At 41.4% G+C, this 22,146-nt stretch overlaps 1 protein-coding gene across 4 annotated transcripts in view; it reads left to right on the top strand.

Annotated features, from left to right (window-relative positions):
• The window catches only part of SMKR1 (small lysine rich protein 1), a 78,557-nt gene extending 66,140 nt beyond the window's left edge, over positions 1-12,417 (top strand). For all 4 annotated transcript variants that reach the window (XM_069229347.1, XM_069229346.1, XM_069229344.1 and 1 more), the window contains one exon: positions 11,669-12,417. In XM_069229347.1, the coding sequence (XP_069085448.1) occupies positions 11,669-11,926 (258 nt within the window). In that variant the 3' untranslated portion in view covers positions 11,927-12,417. The remainder of the gene's footprint in view (positions 1-11,668) is intronic.
• The last annotated feature ends 9,729 nt before the right edge of the window (positions 12,418-22,146 follow it).

Here is a 22,146-nt window from a genome sequence, read left to right as displayed (position 1 = left end):
CTTTTTAGAATCCCAGTCATCAAAGCATTTATGGAGGGTTTAAAAAGAATCATACCCCCGAGAACGCCACCAGTCCCCTCGTGGAACCTCAATATTGTATTGACACGACTCATGGGTCCACCATTTGAACCCATGCACTCCTGTGAGATGCAATACTTAACCTGGAAAGTAGCCTTCCTAATAGCTATCACATCTCTTAGAAGAGTAAGTGAAATACAAGCATTTACTATACAAGAACCCTTTATACAAATAAATAAACATAAAGTGGTTCTCCGTACAAATCCAAAATTCTTACCAAAAGTTATATCACCGTTCGACCTAAACCAAACAGTAGAACTCCCAGTCTTTTTTCCACAACCAGACTCAGTAGCCGAAAGAGCCTCACACACGTTAGACATTAAAAGAGCACTAATGTATTACATTGATAGAACAAAACAGTTTCGCAAAACAAAACAATTGTTTGTAGCCTTCCAAAAACCTCATGCAGGAAATCCAATATCCAAACAAGGCATTGCCAGATGGATAGTGAAATGTATTCAGACCTGCTATATTAAAGCAAAAAGAGATCTACCTATTACGCCAAAGGTGCACTCCACTAGGAAAAAAGGCACCACAATGGCCTTTCTAGGAAATATACCTATGACAGAAATCTGTAAGGCAGCCACATGGTCTACGCCTCATACATTCACAAAACATTACTGTGTAGATGTGTTAACAACACAACAAGCCACAGTAGGACAGGCTGTATTACGAACATTATTTCAGACAACTTCAACTCCTACAGGCTAAGCCACCGCTTTTGGGGAGATAACTGCTTACTAGTCTATGCACAGCATGTGTATCTGCAGCTACACATGCCATCGAACGGAAAATGTCACTTACCCAGTGTACATCTGTTCATGGCATGAGACGCTGCAGATTCACATGTGCCCTCCCGCCTCCCCGGGAGCCTGTAGCCGTTTAAGTTGATTAAAACCTGTACATTTGTAAATTTTGTAAATACTTACTAGTTTTAGACACATTATGTACATACATACTTACTCCATTGCATGGGCACCTTTACTATATACACAACTCCTACCTCACCCTCTGCGGGGAAAACAATCTAAGATGGAGTCGACGCCCATGCGCAATGGAGCCGAAAGGGAGGAGTCCTTCGGTCTCGTGACTAGAAAAGACTTCTTCGAAGAAAAACAACTTGTAACACTCCGAGCCCAACACTAGATGGCAGGATAATGCACAGCATGTGAATCTGCAGCATCTCATGCCACGAACAGATGTACAGTGACATTTTCCATATATATATATATATATATATATACCTCCTTACACCCGCACCAGCTGACGAGTGCGCCGCCATTGACCCTATTGTCGACGTGTGTGTGTGTGTCTAAATATATTACCATTTGTGAACCAAGGCTCATTTTGGTCTGAATTATGATAAAGAGCTTCATGTTCATTTGTAGTCATTGTTTTGTTTTGGATCAGTCCTTTTTTTTAAGTTGAAGTGACAGGTATAAAATGGGGGTACAATTCACTTAATTATTTTTGAGATATTGATAACTGCAATACTTTGGAAGCTTATGGCCACATAATTACTCAAAATACTTACTGATAAGTTTTTTAATCATGATACTAGATCTTATAATTTTACATATGTTTCCAAGTAGATGTGTTTGGACAATAGGGAACACTGCATTAATGTTGATGAATTTTCTACTATTCCTTAAGGTACTATACCGACATTTTGGACAAAGTTAAGGGTGTCAGATGCATCAATGAACTCACAAATGTGGCATCACAGTTACATTAAGAATTATTATCTTGGATTTGCACCAGGTTGATAAATATAAGTCTGATATATACACTGCACAAGAAATTATATCAGGTCGCCAACAATTGAAGATCACAACAATATAATTGACAAGGCTGACAATAATCTGACAATCTGCTCTGCTTAGTTTCTCTTAGATTGTTTTTAACTGTATAATGGAGTTTGTAGTTCTAGTTCCGTGATGCCTCATGATGGGCAGTTGGGATGAAAGTATAAAAGACATAGTTAAAGGTCTCGCTTACCATGAAAAAGACCGCAAGGTCAAAACACCTCCGTGCAGTTGTTTCTTTTTTTACAATAAAGGATTACAAGAGTTCACGGAGTGCGGTGAAATTAATCTTTTGTAAAAAAAAAAATATATATATATATATATATATATATATATATATATATATATATATATATATATATATATATATATATAAATATATATATATATATATATATATATACACATTACCTAGTGGCAGTCGCCAATAGGTAGTTATGGTTAGGACCATGTTTCCATAGAAAAAGCATTTTATGACTTGCCTATATCTTCAGTGTAGTTTGACAAATCTTCACAAAATTTTCCCCAAAAAGTGTGCAGTGATTCTTGTTGCACATGAAAAGTTTCGAGGTGATCCGTCAAGCGGGGGCTGAGGTGATCCATCAAGCGGGGCCGAGAAAGGGGGGGGGGTCAAAAAACGTGTGTTTCCCATGTTAATTCCCATAGGAGTTTTGAAGATGACTACAGCCCACACCGCTAGACGGAATTACACCAAATTTGGCAGAAAGCTAGATTTTGTTCCACAGATTGTGCTTTTTGCTATTTGGTGTAAATCCATTCAGTAGTTTAGGAGAAATTAAAGGAAAAGCAAATGTATATAATCTAGGGCTGTGGTTCCTCCATTACAACTTTGTGAATAATAACAAGCTCGTGCAGTGATCTGCAAAGCTCTGATTGACTACCAACACTTCAACCAGGAAGTGTTGCCAGCCATCGTGAGACTCAGCTTCAGACAAAAAATGTGAAAAAAAAAAAAAGGAGCCAGGGTCGGGACACCCTGACCCCTTAGTTCTGGGGCTGGGGCTGGGGCTGGGGCTGGGGCCCCAACAGGGCTAAAAACCACTATTGTAAAAAAACATTGTCGCAAATTTGCAACAGCATCTTTGTTTCTATGAACCCTCTGTGTGGGCCTCTTTATTCAGCACACATGTGGGTAAAGACATACAGCACATGGCCATGGAATGTGAGATGCTGAAGTTTGTTGTCTAAAGTACAGAAAAAAGTAGCCACAGGGCAGTTTAAGAAATATGGTTGAGACCAGCAGCACGAGCATATACCTGTTTGGTAGAGGCAACAACAGCTGCAGCAAATAGTTTTTCAAAAGAATCCTAGCTTTTCATACGTTTTTAAGGAGAAGGGATTCTGTAGATAGTGTCTTCAAAGGCATGTGGACTTTAGAACGTGCCAGGAATTTATGTTACTATACTACTTTCTATATTTGGCAAAATGTGGGTTTGTTCTCCTTCATAAAAGCGCTTTGACTGCCTTCACTGCTTATTTCAAACAGTCTCTCTCTGGCATCTTTTTTTGCCATTCCCATGGTTAAAGATTTCCTGGAATGGCTGAGGAAAGTTTCACTCTCACCCCAATTAGGACTACCTCTCTTCCCTGTGAGCTCAATTATATTTCAGAATTGGCGATCCCTCTGATTGAACCATGCATAAAGTAGATTTGCAACTGTTAGCAGGAAAAATAGCTTTCCTTGAAACTATAATGTTTGAAGGGTGAATCAACTCAAAGCTCCTTGTACTGAGCAACTTTGCATGGTTTTCCATCGCATTAAAGCCTCCTTAAGAACCCACTTTTCAAATCCAGAATTGCACATAAAACAAACAATTTCCCTTCCAACTTTCTTTCCAGACCCTTCCTCTATGGTAACAAAGATATCTCCATGCTCTGGATGTGAAAAGACTGCTGAGATACTGTCAAAGATCTCACACAGTCCAAACAGTTGTTTGCCAACTGTGAAGTTGTCTGCCCTGATATGGTACATATGGAACAAACAATATGTGGTTTGGTAATTTTATCCATGACCTCATGCCAGCAAATACCTGGCAGGCCTTTGAAAGGTAAGCCACTCAAATCAGGGGTCACAGGGAAAGCAGAAACAACTGCCCTCATGCAAAACAGTGACCTGGAGATCATTTTATACCAGGGTTCTCCAACCTTTTCTGCTACTTCTGATCAGTGAAAATCATAGTGAGCTACTGAAGGCTAAACAACTGGTACATTGTTACCAGACACCTCCATGGCCTGCTTCATTGACTTTAAGTCTCATCTCCATAGAGTCAGATTCTATGGTTTGAATAAAATACTTTGACTAGGGGCACTATGACAATGCTCACATGTGTGTCACTTAGAGTGTGGTCTTTGGGGGATGTATGAATGTGTGCGTATAAATGGATATATGTGTAAGGGTGACTGAGAATCTGAGTTGTATGTAGTTGTGGCACAGGACATACCTTTCAACATAAGTGCCACGATTACATGTATAATACAAACATACAACCATTTTTGTAAATGGGGTAAATTTAAAGTGCAGAAAAATGTTCTGCAAAAATGTTAAAAATATGGAACCATTTTCTGCATTTTAAATTTCTACTATGTTTATAAAAATACTGTATTGTTCAGTTATACATGTGGCACAGTGTCTACTGGCCACTCGGAGCAAGAGACCTGCTGTTTGTAAATGTGACACTTTGAAATGACAGAAGATAAAAATGAAGAGTTAACTTAAATCATTAAGGTAACTTTCCATTTTAATTTTCCCCCATTTAACAGCATTCAGAAACTTCATTTTGTTCTCACCCTCCTATATTGAGTTGACAAAGACTTTTATTTAAGAGTTAAATACCTTAGTGCTTAATGTTTTCACCTCTGTGCCCCAGCTGCAAACTGTGTCATAAATCTGACTGAGCACCTTTCATTAACATGCTCTGCTATCTGCAATCTGATGATAATAATGCAACATAAAAACAGTCTTCTTGTAACTTTAAAAGGAACATGTGACCCTGTGCTTATTTAAAAATGCACTCATGGCCACAAACTATTGGTAGCTTATGATCAACTGTTTGGAGACACCTGGTTTATACATTTACCAAACATTAGTGTATTGATTTTGACTCTGGAACCGATTCCTTAGTGGGCCAGGCTTCTTTGCGTAATTGTAATTTATTTGCCTGGATTATGGCTAATTTTGCTACCTACACTTTAGGATCCCTCCTCCAGGGCATGGCACGGCCGTCTTGAGAGGACATTTACCTGTAGGACACATTGTTACCAAATCTTTCAATTATACATAGAGTGGGCTTTGTCTCTACCCAGTGTAGTATTAATAGTCACTCTCCTCATGCTATTGGTGTTTTAGTCTATCATTCAATCTTCTGTAGAGTGCTTTGCAAAGCAATTCACAAGAACAATTTAAAAAGAAAAATCCAATCAATTACACATGTAATGTATACAGAGATCAATCTTTTTTTTTTTTTTTTTTTTCAATGAATTAGGTTTTTTTCAAATACTTTTGTCAGGACTCAAGTGTGAGCCATTACGACCACTACAGCACATTTTGCATTCCTGTGCTGCATGCTTTACCACATGAAAACAAGACCTCTTGTCTTTACCAGTGTTTATTTAGTGGTCTACTCTATTATGCTGTTCATAGATAGAGACAATTCCTACCACTAATCCTAGTTCTCTGTCCAAGGGTATTGTCTCTGAATCAATGACAACTCTCGTGCCTCACCCATTTTCCAAAGGCATGAGCAGAAATTTCAAAGGTGTATGGGACCTTCCAATTTATTTCTTTTGAAAACAGATTGCCCTGTATTGCATGATGGGAAAGCTGGCCACTCCAAAAATTATTCAGAGTTCTGGTTCAGTTGTCATTCATTACACTCATCCAGTTAGAGAAAGTGGTGTTTTCAGCTAAATGTATTTTAGATTTAGTTCCGCTTCAGGATGACCGCCTATGCGGCCGTCCCTTCGCAGGCCCTATTACGGGTTTCCTGCTGGGCCAGTGGGCAGACACAGCTTTTCCGCCTGCCGGCCCAGCGGGAAACTCACCACAACATTGACGCCGGCCGGTGGCAATGTTGTGGTGCATCGGGTGCTGCAGCACCCGTTGCACTTTTCACTGCTCGTAATTCGGGTAGTGAAAAGCACGACGGGGCTATCCATGGGGCCCCCTGCACTGCCCTTGCCAAGTGCATGGGCAGTGCAGGGGCCCCATGCCCCCGTTCCGCCATCCTTTGCATGGGGACCGACAGCCAGGCAAAGGCTGGCGGAAAGAGGACTCTTAATCCGAAGGGCAGCGCAAGCAGCACTGCCCTGGCGGATTACAGCCGCCGAAACCGCCAGGTTGTCGACCTCCACACTCATAATGAGGGCCTTAATGTTTGTGATTGAATTTCAAGATAGAAAAAGGCAAAAGAAAAGGTTATCTATCTTAGGTATGTTTCTCTTGACTGATGTGTTTTATGATGCTTTAAAAAGTCCTCTGGTGATCTCGCAATATGATATTCTACTGTTAATGGATTCAAAGCGGATACCTATGGTGAAGAACTAGGATTACTCATAAGTAGCTTTTCCTTTGTTTCTGGTTGAAAAAACAGTGCTGGAGTAATTTGGAAAAGAAAAAATAAATACAAAATATCTGCGTAGAGTTCAGATCATCTTCTTGTAATGAGTGGAGATGCTCATTAAGGAACTTCTGAAGAACAAGGTAAAGGAGATGATAATTTTGAGAGACCAAAGCTAAATCACTAGCATGTGGACGATTGCTGACCTAGGAAGTTATGTTGCCTGCGAGCAGTAAGGCACAGCCAGAGCTTATGTTGTTACCTCAGAAGGTCAAGGCCCAAGGCAGTCTGTGGAGCATGTGACCACGGGCCATGTTTTATGTGACACGGATTAGTGATTAACAACACATGTACCTTGTTACAGGTCTCTCTGAACTTGTATTTATAACAAATGAATGCAAGGGACTTAACTGATGTGTAAATGCATCTACAATACAATACAATACTAATTTCTTTTAACGGAAAAGGAAATAAAGAAAGGGTGGAAGTCATGCTGGGTGGTGCTTCAAGCACTAGTCCTGGAGGCCACTGCGCTTAGAACATTTCAAGCCTTGGTAAATTCTGTGGCCATTGAACAGTATGGCAAGCTGAAGGCATTGACCTAGACTAGAGCATACACTAATGTTGAACTTTGCGAGATATGCCGGATCCCCTCAGAGGAGCACCTGAACATAATATTGTACACAAAGAGTTTTAGACTAGATCAAAGTTCATGACAAAAACAGGCCCAGGAATGTGGCTCAGCTTTGCCCGAAAATATATCTCATATTTGATCACTAGAACCATGAGAGGTCCATTGACGACAATGGGACAGCTCATGGCAAATAATGCCTGGTATAGGCCCTCTGCTTCAACATTCCCATGTTTGTTTTTCTGGTACACCCTTTGTAATTTATAAGACCCCTTTTTAACAATATATCACACATCTATAGTGGGTGGAATAGTCCAAAAACATTATAGCCCTTCTGCCTCGGGCTATAATCTTGTTAAAGGCCCTTCCCCTTATAGGTTCTTGCCTCGCTCAGGTTTGGGACCTTTAACAACCATTATGGCATTTGCGGCAAGGTCTTATGCTTAATCCTTCACAGACAGGATGTATGCCTGTCAGCTACAAAATATACAGAAGGAATATGACCCCTTTCTCTGTTGCAGGATGATTGCAGCTGTTGTGTTGTTGTATCAATTGTTTCTTATAAAACTATATGATAAAAATGTCCTTTCAAACCACCGGCAGTGAACATAATAGAGAATGTGAAGGGTTTTATACCCTGGGTCACTGTGATCACTGTCATCAAAGAACTCAAGCAAACTGGCCAAGTGAGAATGGGCATTGCCATGAAATTGTCCAACTAGGGTAAGAAGAGAGAGTACATCATTCTAAAAAATTGTGACATCGCAGTTTATCAAAATTGAGTAAAAGTGTTCCTAGAACTTGGTCTCTGCACTAGTTATCGGCTACTGCTGTCCCCTGACTCCAAATACATTACTACCTTCTTCACACACTTGGGACTCAAATGTAGTAAAGAGTAAGCTGAGGTGTTTCAGAATTGTTTAGTTCATTGTCATCTTAAAAGTAAGAAACAACATGTTTGCCGGCAATTAAAAGCCCCCTTCAATCATTTTGAGTGCTACTGAGGCTTATTATCAAGATTTTATATTGCACAGATAAAAAATGTAAATGCATGGCCCAGAGTAGAGGTCTTTGGTCATGTGGTTTCCCCAAAGGGGTGTTGGTAGATGCTCAAAATGTAGAGGACTTCTACCCAAACTGTTCCTAATGTAAGTAGTTTTCCTGCAAAAGCAAGAATTGCTAGAGGTTCATCACAAACATGGCACCCATAGCCAAGACAATTTATGAATAGTTGTGGCATATCACCAAATGCTGTTCGGCCTCTATTTATAACAAAGCATTTCAGACTACCATGAATGCCCTACTGTCCAGTACAACCACGACCTCCTTCGATTCTAATAGGAGCACTGAAATAGTGATGGGCATCAGCCCATTGGTGTTTGAGCAATTTTAACTCAAGTGTATGAACCGTTCATATCACCTCATTACATAAGATAACTTATAGGAGAAGTTTGATCCAGCACATCTTTTGATTGAATGGCTCACAGTACAAATTCATCCAGTCATTTTATTTTTTCCAGTGTAATTACTGGCACATTTCCTACTGTAACAGCAGTAGGTTAACACTTGGCAGCTACATTCTTTCTTCAACCTTGTTATTGTTTGATACAGTACAAGCAGAAGAGAGTCATATGTTACTGTGTTACGTTATGTAGATGATGTATCCTACACCAAAGAAGGAAACCACAGGGAAGGTCACGCTTGTAGAACTGTCAGTCACTATAGAGTACTAGCACCACAAATCAGAGTCCACTTCTTATGTCTTGGCAGAACCTAGATGCTGTGCCCTAACCCTACTATCATGCTCTCATTTCCAAGATATGGAGAGAAACTACCTGAATGATCCTCCAATGCCTTCTGCAAATGTTCACCCTTCAGTGCTTTGTCTGGAGCAGACTTTCAGCTTGTACAGGCTGTACTCTGCCACATGTATAACTTTAACTGTCTCAGACTAATGTGGTCACATCCTTCCTCAGTCCTACCTATTTAATCTGCTCCAAACAGACTTCAGAAACCTGACTAGCCATGATGTGAGAACAAGTAAAACAACATTTTATGATAACTCTGGTTCCCTAACTTCATCTTGTCATGTCCATTGATATTTGTATAGCACATGTCTGCCACTGGTGTCACCTCCTTGTTCCACAAATTGGGTGCTGGATCTCGCATGAAATGCTGGAACGTACAAGTGGACTGTGTACTATATGACAAAGTTATATGTTGTGTATTTAGGTCAGACGTTTAATGATGTTATGGTTGGCATGACGCTATGGCTAGGAACGCATGTACCACAGAAGATGTATGGCTACAACAGTAGTCACACTTTCATTTATAGTTGTATGTTGCATGAAAACATAAGTCTGAAGTGTTGAATATTGTGGTTGAGCACCAGAGATATGGTCCGATTATGTGGTAAGAAATGTGGCACAGAGGCTAGCCCTGGAGAATTGACAGAAAGATGTATTAAAAGGTATAAGAATCTAGCTTTTCTACCTGGTGAGCTCTTTCAGGTAAAGTATTTGGGCTAAAGATAAAGAATTTTGTACAGGTGAATGGCTAAGCTTGGAAAAATTAAGTTAGGTCAATCCAAAGTTTCTTGTCAAGACTAACGAGGAAAGCATGGCCGCTATAAAGCTGACATGAGTGGTGGAAGAAAAGTCTTGATCAGGGCTCTCTAAGATGCATAGAAAAGGTGTCATTAAATTGACAACCATAGAAAGTTCAACAGCTCTCTCACCAGGTCATCTACTCAGAATAAGAGTGACAGAAAGACACCTGATTGCAAATTGCTGGGGCGGAGATCTCTTTATGGTAAATTACAGGAAATATTTAAAAAATGTACTAAACTTAAAAACATGACTAAAAATTAGGAGAAATATCTTATGTTAAATATTATAGAAAATTCACTTTATATATTTTAAATGAAGAACAAAAATTAAAAAATGCTACAACTATGAACGTAATTTTGTATTAATTATTTTAATATATAAAATAAATTTGAATTATTTAATTTTTATAAAATTAATTTAAATTAAATATTTTTTACACCTAAAGCTGCATTTACTTTTACATTTAAAGTGTGTTAAAATATTTTATGATAAAATCATATTTTTAATTTTATTTAATCTTAACATCCACTTCATTACATATAAAAAGTTGAAATAATTTACTTTAATTTAACTTATTTCCCATGGGATTCTATTTTATGTTGCAGCCTCCATTTCTTTTTCTATGGGTGGGTGATGCAGTATCAGTGGTATGCTATCTGAGGTGCTGACTTTGTACTGATCTTTTTTGGCAGTAGTAAACTTACACTCATAAACGCTAATGAGTAACTTTACATTTGAATTTTGTAAATAGATCAAAGTAGTAAAATTTCTGAAAAGTGTAAGAGTAAATATACTAGTAGTAAATCTACACGCCCCAATATCTGTGAAGCTTTAATTTGGATGTGACCTTTACGGGGTGCAGAGTAATTACGTTGGTCCCAAGAAGCTAGTAGCAATGTTGCTAATAGAATAGCACCTAGAAAGTCAGCCATTGTGTGATATACAGGACTACAGGAATCCCAGGAGCAGAAATGCAATACTAGTGACAGAAATCACTGGTTAAGTCAGTCTTCATGCGATATTTCACAAGTACTGTCAACCTAATTATAAAATTGCTTAACAAGTCTACCCGAAGTGAGATTGTGAATTAGAAGGTCTTTTTCAAGACACACACTTTTTGTTGGCTTGTTAGTCTACTCATTTGATAGGGCAGTGTAGTTACAGGACGTAACGTTGTTATAATTACATTACAGCCATTGGACATTGACATATTGTAGGGACTTGGTGAATGGTACACATTAATATTAATATGCACTTCAATATGTTACCAGCCCCTTTGCATGAGGAAAGTGTAGACCCTATACACTTCACAATGCTTACAAACTTGTCACGCCCTTATTCGGCTTGAATATTCTGTTGGATGGAGCACTGGAAACCGGTGCGGCGCCAGAGGATGTATCACAGGGGATTTCTGTACCTTTAAGAAGCAGCTGCCAGCCACTAAGTGGCAGGTAATAACAAACTGAGCTCTAGATATGATAGCTCAGTTTCAGAGTACTGGTATTAACCAGCAGTAATCATTCCTATTTAACTGACGTTACCCTTGTATGCCATATATTTAAAGGGGTCCTGTTTTTTGTATCACTACAAAAACGTAAAAGTAGGCCAATGTGTGGCCGATGTGTGATATAGTTTGATTGATACTTATTTCCTCTTAGAGAAAGCCACTGTTCCTACAGAATTATACCAAGTGGGAAGTCAAGAGATCTGCTTTGCTGCAAGCCTACAGACTACTAAGGGCCTGATTTATACTTTATTTGCGTCATTTTTTTACCCAAAAGCGGCCCAAACTTACAAAATATAATTGAATTTTGTAAGTTTGCGCCACTTTTGCGTCAAAAAATTACACAAATGCGGCGCAAAAAAAGTATAAATGTGGGCCTAAGTGTCTCTCATGTTGTGGCTTTCAGGACTTTAATGGGTATTGTCTCACGTTCCTGACTTTATTTATGTCACTTTGTTTTGCAGCCGGTGAAAGGTGCCAAACGATCAAGCAAATCCCGCAGCAGCAGCAAGAGCCAAGGGAAGGTTAAAGGGAAAGGCAAAGGCAAGAAGGCCAAGAAGACCAAAGCCCCTGCAGCAGAAGTGGACATCCTCAGCCCAGCTGCCATGCTAAACGCCTATTACATCTCGCATAATGCAGCCGACTGCTTAACATTTCGAGGCTTCGGCTGGGCAGGCGCACCCAAAAAGAAAGGAAAGGGAAAGAAGGGAAAGAAGAAATAGTGAGGATGGCTCATGCCACAGTAGGCCCAAGGAATGAACCAAAAATGAAAATGTTGGTGCCAATGTTGGAAGGCCAGTAGTGAGAAGTAAACACGTTTAGGCCTTGCTGTGCCTAGTTAGGGCATTTTACAGGTCAGTGTTTGTCTAATAATGAAATGAATGACTTTGAGACAAAAGAGAATCATAGTGCCAAGTGGAAATTGCCATATCCAGTACAGTAAAATGTGTGTTCATTGAGTCCTGGCATTTAATTAATTGCGGCCCCAGCAATACTATGACAGCTTCATTTGGAATATTTAATTCTTACTGAATTCACTGTTTGCAGCTAAAGATTCTGCTTCTGCATTCTTGCACTCGTTGCTATACAAGCTTTGCCTGCACCCTCCCACCATCTACATTGTTGGATATTATTAGTCCTCTGATGTCTTAACGCATTCTCTAATCTATGTCTGGCTTGGATTCAATAAAGGGTCCTCCTACCCAGTTCGAAACGTTTTTTCTTATGTATTTATGGGTTATACTGTGTGGGTGGGGGTATATTCCTGCAGTGTCTGAGTTGATGGTCATTTGCCCTCTTTTCTTGCCCTAAGAGATTTTCTCCTCTTTCGTTGATCCTTTATAGCTTTCTGTTTGCTACCATTTTTTTATTCTTCTGACTTCCTCCTTCACCTCTGTTTTTCAGAACCTATTCTTCATCTCACACATCTGTGGGAAGACTCAGCAGTACCTATGGGATTAGATGCAGGCTTGGGAAGCTAGAGTAAAATTACCTCAGAAAAGCATTTGGACATCAGTGGACGACACGTCAATCTTTTAATGTTCCAACATTTGTAACATCTGTTCTTTTCCAAGAACAGATGTTGGAAGATTAAAAGACTGGAATTTTAGGAAGTCCATACCCTTTGAATCCATGTCACTGGAACCTTTAATTAGCTCATAGTGCAGATGTGTGATGCAGAAGGTTTGCTGTTCCTCTGGTCAGTGGATGACACTCTCATTCTTTTAAGAATCCATCATCTCTTCTCATCTAAGAAGAGGTGATGGGTCATTAAAAGGCTGACAAGTTTCATCCACGGCTGAACAGTGAGGCAAACACTGACATTGGCCCTAGAAGATGACCTTGCTGCACAACTCATGTTGGCCGAGGAAACTTTATTGGATGAACAATGATATTTGCAATAAGAAAACCACATTAAATGAACTGTTTATATCTTGATGATAATCGATATTGCACAGGGACATCTGAGAAAAACATATTAGATGACCTTCTTTAGTCTGGTTATGCAACTCAAAACAATTAGTACAGGCGTAACAAGACACTGGGTTAATATTTGATAAATAAAATAAAATAGTTTTTTTTTATATTCATGTTGATGTCTCCTCGATGTATGAACTTTCGTACACTGGTGCCACCGTTAGGAGTGCAGTGTATAGTGCTGGGACACTTCTAGTTCTCCACTTGGCTCAGTAGGTATTTATGTAGTACTTAATCTGACTTTTCAGTTTACAGCTGAATCACCAGTTCAATTGATTTAGCAATTTAACTGAGATGACACAAATCAGCCCCAATCCCGTATTCAAGGTCGTTGAATGAAAGTGGGTTAGTTCATGACACACCCTTTTATAATCACTACCAGGGTAGACCAGTTTAAGAATCGAGTGCTGCCTGACCCTCTTGAAGGCCAATTTGTGAAACTCAGATGCATATCCAATAAAGGCACAAGATACATTGAAAAAAACCTAATTTTAACACTACACACATCTAACAAGCATTGTAAAATCCAATAGTTTTCGTCTATACGATTACATTTTTTTACATGCACAACATGGCTTACAGTAAAAACAAAAGCGTCATGATGCGGCCAGTGTTGACAGCATCATAGGGCTTTTTAGGTCGAGTACGCAAGCGCTCTGGCCTGTTGTAATCTATCAGTGGGCTTTTAACCATGCCCGTTTCACGCCCATCACTATCACACATTCATGGGTTTGCCTTTCAAAAATCCTTTGTTATCATTAATAAATGCTTTACTTTTGTCCCTCCTTGAGGAAGTTTTGTTACTGCCTTGGCCATCAACCCTGTTACCTGGATAATTACACGTTTGCCAATACTTTTGACTGCTAGTGAACTTATTTTTCCTTTTGTGTCTCTCCTTCGCGCTCATGCGCTTAGCGGCCGGGACCCTTTAAATCGGCTTGTTTATGTCTCCTGTTTGACTTTTAATTTTCAATTTATCTGGCAAGAAAAGTCCTGTTAGGAATTTACAACGCTAATCGCTGTAACTCAAGCAAACACAAGACCTATTGCATTGCAAATGCTTGTTTTATTTTACTTTAAGCCTTGTTGCACTGCAGCTTGCGCTGCTGTGTAACATGTAAAAAAGAGAAAAACAAAACATGGGGGTGTAGGAGGGAGCTCAAGCAACACGAGGGAGGAGGGTGGAACAGTGAGAGGAGTGCAGGTGTGGGGGAACAGTGGAAGCGGAGGGTTAATACTTGAGAACAATACACAATATCAGGTATCCTCCCCAGCAGTAAGTGCCTTTGAAAGCCTGGCAAGGTGCTGGATTAGTAGTCTGGTGGCCAGCTGTCTATTCACAAACAGGTATGAGCCACTGTAAGACAGCAGTGCCGATAGACGACCTTTGACCGTGTCCTGAGCCTGACATATGAGGCTCTATTTGAGGCCTACCTTTTTCACACAAGTACCGCCTTTTGGAGAATTATGGGAAACACTGGCTCTATTACAGGTGGGCCAGCCAACAAATTAACAGAGAGCCAAGCCAGAGCTGAGCCAAGGGTCTTGCTCGAATCTTCAAACCTGTGCATGAGCCGAGCCCTGAAAATATTTGCAATGTAAAACATACAACAAACATCATGTAAAATATAATAAAGTCTATTAAAAATGTAAAAAGTGTCTTTCTTTCACATAATGAAGCTTTTACATTAATAGGGCACATTCTAGCGTTCCACTGTAAATATTTATTAAAAGTGATAGTTTTATACAACTCATTGTCTGAACTCAAATATTTGAAAGTGCTTTTATGTGCGTTAATGAAGAAAAAAGAGTTTTGGTGATATCAAATATTTTCCTAAGATTATGTAATTTAAGCGTGGGAGCCATGATTCATCTAAGTTTTCTGGGTTCATTGTGTACAAATCAGCAAGTAGATGGCGATCTATTTGTCTTTTCTTATATCAAGGTTTTTTTTTTTGTGCATTTTTAAACTATAGCGCAAACTCAATTTGAAGTTATTGGAGCGGTCTACATGAGCACCAGTTACAGAACACAAGGACACATGCATTGCTTATAGGCAAGGGGAGGTTAAGTGATATGCCCAGAATCATATGATGTTGAACCGAAAGCCGAGATTCATCTGGCTTCCCAGGTCAGCAGCTCTCACCATAACCCACATCCTGGGAAGAGGTTGGGAGGCAGGAAGAAGCCACATTAAACATGAAAGTTCGACATGGGCTTGGAGTTCAAAGAGGACCACAAGATGAGCCAGAGCCAGACTTCAGGTTCGAGACTGGCTGGAGCTTTCAGTGCCTTGCCCACCTCTAACCTCAAGAAGAGGGTTCTCCAACCACTTCTGTAATGAGAGCTACTTCTGTTCAGTGAAAGTCATCCTGAGCAACCAAAAAATATCAGTGTTGTAATAGTGATCACGTCATACAAGATGACATTAGTGATCACCAGTAGTGAGCGTTTCATGGCATCAGTAGTTATGTCACAAATGCCTCATAATGAGTAACACATAGCCATAATTGCAATGCCCGCAGCACCAACGCAATGATTTTAGCAATATGTATTCCCAATGCAGCATGATGTGTCATTGAAATATCAGCCTCAAATATTTTGGGAAATTCACCCATTTTTCCAAATATAAGCGTTCTGAAAATATACATATTTTCAAATTTCATATACATACATTAATTAAATCAAGCAAACCCTACTAATTTAACAGGATGGGCTGCATACATGGGAGCTACTTAGCTGGGGAGAGCTGTTGGTTGGAGAAGCCTGCTCTAGAAGAGATATGGAGTAGCAAGCTGCTATGGCGATTAAAGCAGGGGGCATCCCCTCGACGGCAACCAGCAGGCAATGATACGGTTCAAACAAATGTTTACTCACAGTCATGATGGTGATAGATTAGAGAGAAAAGGGCCAGAGACTTGATGCAGTTCACTTCTAAGAAATCATCCAAGCAGGCACAGGCTGGCATGCCCGGGGGGGGGGGCATACCAAAGCAGGGCACTGAGCTGTGGCGTCTGTAATCAGGAGAGGGGCTGAGGGGCAAGCCTGGTGAGCGAAGCACACAGCTATGTGACTGCAGGACTCCTCGTTCAGGACAAGGATGGAGAGAGAAGAAAGTGGGGGCCAAGGTGCATGTGAAGTGAAGAAAGGGTGGAGGTGGGGAGAAAGGAAAGGCCAAGTGATGGACAGTGGCAGAGAATGAACATATAGAAAAAAAATATGAGCGGCATCTGCATTAATTAAATTAATGTTGAAAATAAAGATGAGGTAGAGAAGAGCTTAACAACACATTAGTACAGAGGCGGTGACGTTATGGCCAGAGCTGCTGACTTAGTTGGGGGGTGAGAGGGGGAAGTGGATGAAAACTTCAAGAGGAAGGTGTACTTGGTCCAAGCTCCACAACACACAAGGGCAGACAAGAAATTACACAAAGTAACCAACAGGAAGCAAGGAAATCAGACTGACATGTAAGCCAACAAATGGTAAGTAAAAGGCAAGCTGTAAACCCCTTTTTAGGCGAATCCTGAAAAGGATTAAACAAAACACCAGGAAATACAGAGACGGAAAATGTAAATAGGTATCCCAACAAATCTGCTGCAGATGTACTTGCGCAATAGCTCGGAAGTGACACCCTCCAGTCCTTGCAGTCTAGTTTAAAGAAGAAACATTTTGATTAAAATGGCACCTATGCTGCCCTTTGGTCCAAACACGAGCGTTGATCAATTGTACTAGAGGTATATTATTTGTCTAGTCCTTGCCTGGTTTTAAAAATAAAATATTGTTACCAGAGTGTCATTCCACGAGGAAGGTATACAGAATTCTAAGCTATGATGTAACTGTCCCATGTCTTGCATCGTTCTGGTTCTGCCTTGTGAGACGTGTTCCTCCTCTTAAGAAGGGAGGCCAAGAGAGACTGTGAAGTTTTCTGCACCCAGGTTTCAAGCCCATATTAAAGTACAGATTAACCTACCCTGGTTAAACAGTAAGTTTATCGTCAAGCTGGGTACTTTTTGGGGAACTGAGATGAGCACTAGGCCTATTGTGAGAAGAATGACGAGAACAAAAATATATTCATTGCAACTTTATACAGTTACAAATATAGCAACGGAACACCTGACGTTTATATATGTGACAAAAACGTGTTTAATAATTGGCCAGCAAATAACACGTGAAAAATTATTAAAGGTGTCTGGACTGATGGGGCGAGACAGGAAAGATAGAATAAAAAAATATTTATGGTATAAGACTTCTGTTGAAAGCCCACAAACAAACAATTAAAATACTTTTAGCGAAAATGTATGCAGCATGATGAATTTCCTCTTCAGATATATATTAAAATAGCATTTCCTCGGTAGGGTGTGAACAAAATTACCCCAGGATGGCATTGGCGCTTTATACCAAAGGAAGCTGCTAGATGCAGATAGTCACACCTCCCAAGTATCCCCAGAGTATCAAATGGCCCAGTTGAAGCCAAACCTCGTAAAGTCAGTTATTTGTTCTGGGTTATTTTAAGAAAGCACATATCGGCACACGACTGGCATCACCCTACAGTCTCCTGCTGCATCAGGTGCTTACAGGTAGTTATGTTTCTCACTTTTTGAGATGGCCTAATGCTTCAGTGGTCCTGATGCACCATCACCTCTGTTATGCACATGAACTCTGTATAAAAGCGCAAGCTCTTACCAGCCATGTCACTGATCAAGAGCAGTTCGACCTCAGCCTTCCCTAGTTGTTTCACAGGTCTCAAAACCCTCTGCATTTCCAAGCTTGATTTTCTGATTTAGGAAAGTGTGCAGGCATTGACTCTATCTCACTAAAATGTCTCAGATTAGCCCAGCACATCTGCGAAGCAGAGCTTTTGTTCTTCCTTTGGGCCATGGTGCGATAATGACCCTCTAGAGCCTATGAAAGTTCAGAATGCAGTGAAGTTAACTCCATTGCATATGACTCGCCGGTGGAGGCCTGATAGTCTTCTGCGAGGACTGACTTGAAGACAATCTTCCACCCGAACATCCGAATCCGTCATTATTTTAGGAGCTGTTGGATGGACAGGATTGGTGTTTTCGATCTCAAAAACAAAACAGCCCTAGAACCCAATAACTTGACACAAAATCTTACAGAGAAGGAGAGCTGGAACCCTAGATATGATAACCAAAGAAAGACACCGGGGTAATCTAATCCCACACAGCAATTTAATAATACGCACACCACTCCTAAATTCTATAGTTGTCATGGTAACAGATAAACAGTTTAATTCCATATTGGCAAAGTATACCAAAGGCTTACTTAACTCTAGGTGAAATCGATAAAAATACAGACATTACAGGGAGTGCAGAATTATTAGGCAAATGAGTATTTTGACCACATCATCCTCTTTATGCATGTTGTCTTACTCCAAGCTGTATAGGCTCGAAAGCCTACTACCAATTAAGCATATTAGGTGATGTGCATCTCTGTAATGAGAAGGGGTGTGGTCTAATGACATCAACACCCTATATCAGGTGTGCATAATTATTAGGCAACTTCCTTTCCTTTGACAAAATGGGTCAAAAGAAGGACTTGACAGGCTCAGAAAAGTCAAAAATAGTGAGATATCTTGCAGAGGGATGCAGCACTCTTAAAATTGCAAAGCTTCTGAAGCGTGATCATCGAACAATCAAGCGTTTCATTCAAAATAGTCAACAGGGTCGCAAGAAGCGTGTGGAAAAACCAAGGCGCAAAATAACTGCCCATGAACTGAGAAAAGTCAAGCGTGCAGCTGCCACGATGCCACTTGCCACCAGTTTGGCCATATTTCAGAGCTGCAACATCACTGGAGTGCCCAAAAGCACAAGGTGTGCAATACTCAGAGACATGGCCAAGGTAAGAAAGGCTGAAAGACGACCACCACTGAACAAGACACACAAGCTGAAACGTCAAGACTGGGCCAAGAAATATCTCAAGACTGATTTTTCTAAGGTTTTATGGACTGATGAAATGAGAGTGAGTCTTGATGGGCCAGATGGATGGGCCCGTGGCTGGATTGGTAAAGGGCAGAGAGCTCCAGTCCGACTCAGACGCCAGCAAGGTGGAGGTGGAGTACTGGTTTGGGCTGGTATCATCAAAGATGAGCTTGTGGGGCCTTTTCGGGTTGAGGATGGAGTCAAGCTCAACTCCCAGTCCTACTGCCAGTTCCTGGAAGACACCTTCTTCAAGCAGTGGTACAGGAAGAAGTCTGCATCCTTCAAGAAAAACATGATTTTCATGCAGGACAATGCTCCATCACACGCGTCCAAGTACTCCACAGCGTGGCTGGCAAGAAAGGGTATAAAAGAAGGAAATCTAATGACATGGCCTCATTGTTCACCTGATCTGAACCCCATTGAGAACCTGTGGTCCATCATCAAATGTGAGATTTACAAGGAGGGAAAACAGTCCACCTCTCTGAACAGTGTCTGAGAGGCTGTGGTTGCTGCTGCACGCAATGTTGATGGTGAACAGATCAAAACACTGACAGAATCCATGGATGGCAGGCTTTTGAGTGTCCTTGCAAAGAAAGGTGGCTATATTGGTCACTGATTTGTTTTTGTTTTGTTTTTGAATGTCAGAAATGTATATTTGTGAATGTTGAGATGTTATATTGGTTTCACTGGTAATAATAAATAATTGAAATGGGTATATATTTGTTTTTTGTTAAGTTGCCTAATAATTATGCACACCTGATATAGGGTGTTGATGTCATTAGACCACACCCCTTCTCATTACAGAGATGCACATCACCTAATATGCTTAATTGGTAGTAGGCTTTTGAGCCTATACACCTTGGAGTAAGACAACATGCATAAAGAGGATGATGTGGTCAAAATACTCATTTGCCTAATAATTCTGCACTCCCTGTAGAACTATGGTGTTATGCTATTGTCCTGGTACCCATTTTAAAATTATGCATTAAAAAACTGCCACCAGCCGAAACAAGCTCCATAGGTCTCCAGAGGAAAAACTATGATGAATATGAGCAGTCTACCTTTTTGTAGTGAAGCCACTCTTACAAGAGTGAAACGTTTATACAACAATTAGGACAAAATGTATTCTCCACTGCTTAATTTGTAAATAAAAATGTGCCTGTGCCCAAAGCCCTCCTCTTAAACACACGGCTGCTGCAATTAAATGTGCGAGCACGGTAGGCAGCGTAATCCTAAAGCCATTGGGGCTTCTTTAATCCATTTACAACCACTCTCTGCCCCTTGAGCTCAGTCTTGCAGCTTTCTGCTTTCTCCCTTTGAGGCGCTTATTCGCATTTCTCTTCCTTCGTCTTTCCCATATTTGTCTTGTGCTCGCAGTAAGTGCCTGAGGCAGAAAAATAAGTGCTGGCCCTCAAAAATAAGTGCACTGGATATTCGGCTCAAATTAAGCGCTGGTATTTTCTCAATTCTAGAGGATCTGGCACCCATTTCCTAAATTAATGCCACTCGTTTCTGATGGATACAACTACCTGTGGATTCCTCACCTTATGAATTCGATCCTTGCGCCAGCATCCAACGGAAAGTCTTCTTCCTAGCTGTCTACGTCGACGAGGACGTCATAATGGCACGGCTCCACGTGACTCCGTCTGACGTCAACGTGCCAATAAGAGGTCCTCGCCGGCGTACTGACATCAGTTTTTCCATTATCCGTGCCTTCGACACCAACGTTTTTTCTTCCTGGCTCGTTGATAACTGTAACGATTTTTGAAGGTTACAATGTCGCCTCCGAAGAAGTCCGGTTTCAAGCCGTGTAGAGAATGCGGGGGTCGGATGTCAGTGACAGACCCCCACTCGGACTGTATTTGGTGCCTTAGTTCGGAGCATGATGTGGAAGGTTGCTCTTCGTGTCAGAGCATGAATCCAAAAGCTCTGAAGGAGCGCGAGGCGAAGCTCTTATTAGCTAAAGCAAAGAAGAATGGCCATAAAAAGGATTCCTCCCATGCTTCTCCCAAAAAGCATAAGAAGCGGCGTCATCATGACTCTCTGCGCCGTCATGACTCTCGGCGCCGTTCGGAGCGGAGCCGATCGAGGAGCCGATCGAGGTCGAGGTCTCGTTCTTCACGACGCCAGAAGACTTGGGAGATGAGTCCTACTGTCACGCCTCAGCAGGAGAGTCCGGAGTTGTCACCGGCGCCTTCAGTTTTCGAGGTCACTCAATGTAGCCCTCACTTTTCGCCGGCGCCGAGGGATCCTGATGTTCAGCAGACTTCTGCACAACAGTACCCGGCTTTCCCGACGCCAGGGACGGATCCGGCCGCATTTTTGAATGCGATGTATACTGTTTTTCAGTCCATGGCCCCTGCTGGTGCACCTGCGGGTCCCACGGGGCCATTGGCATTCAATTTGGGCTCACCGGCGTCGTACAGGGCTGCTCCATTCATGCCCTTCTGCCCTACAGAGACTGGCGGTTCGGCACCTAGGGTCTCCCCTGGCAGGAGTCCTCCACCTGTGACTGTGGATCCGCCTGCACATCAACCGACTCCTTCTCCGCGCCATCCGGCGTCGTTGTTGTCTCCATCCAGACCGGCTCCATCACCTTCCGGCCATTCCACTTTGAGAAGGTCATCAGCCGACTTCGTGTCGGCACCGGCGCCAGTGGAGCCTGGGAGCCTTCCTGGCCCTGTTTGGGGTTCGAGATCGTCGGCGTCGATGGATTCTATGTCGACGCCGGCCCTGGAAACACATCTTAGATCTCGGAGGAAGGCATTGAGACTTCTGGAGGAGGAGGAATACAGACAGCTTGAGGAAGGCGAGATCGAGCCTTCTGATGACTTCCAGGGTCTTGCCACTGCAAGTGGTTTGGATACTTCCCCGGAGTGGGACATTGCGTCTCCGGGGGAGTTTACTGAAGAGGCCGCTTCCTTCCATGCAGTGGTGAGAAAGGCAGCTGAGTATCTGGATTTGCCTTTGTCCGTGGCAGAAGTAAAAACTAACCTGCTCACAGAGGTACTTCATCCCTCTTC

Source organism: Pleurodeles waltl, chromosome 4_1 (assembly GCF_031143425.1).
Source record: "Pleurodeles waltl isolate 20211129_DDA chromosome 4_1, aPleWal1.hap1.20221129, whole genome shotgun sequence".
In the NCBI taxonomy this organism is placed as follows: Eukaryota; Metazoa; Chordata; class Amphibia; order Caudata; family Salamandridae; genus Pleurodeles; species Pleurodeles waltl.
This window is presented reverse-complemented; position numbering and strand designations above follow the sequence as displayed.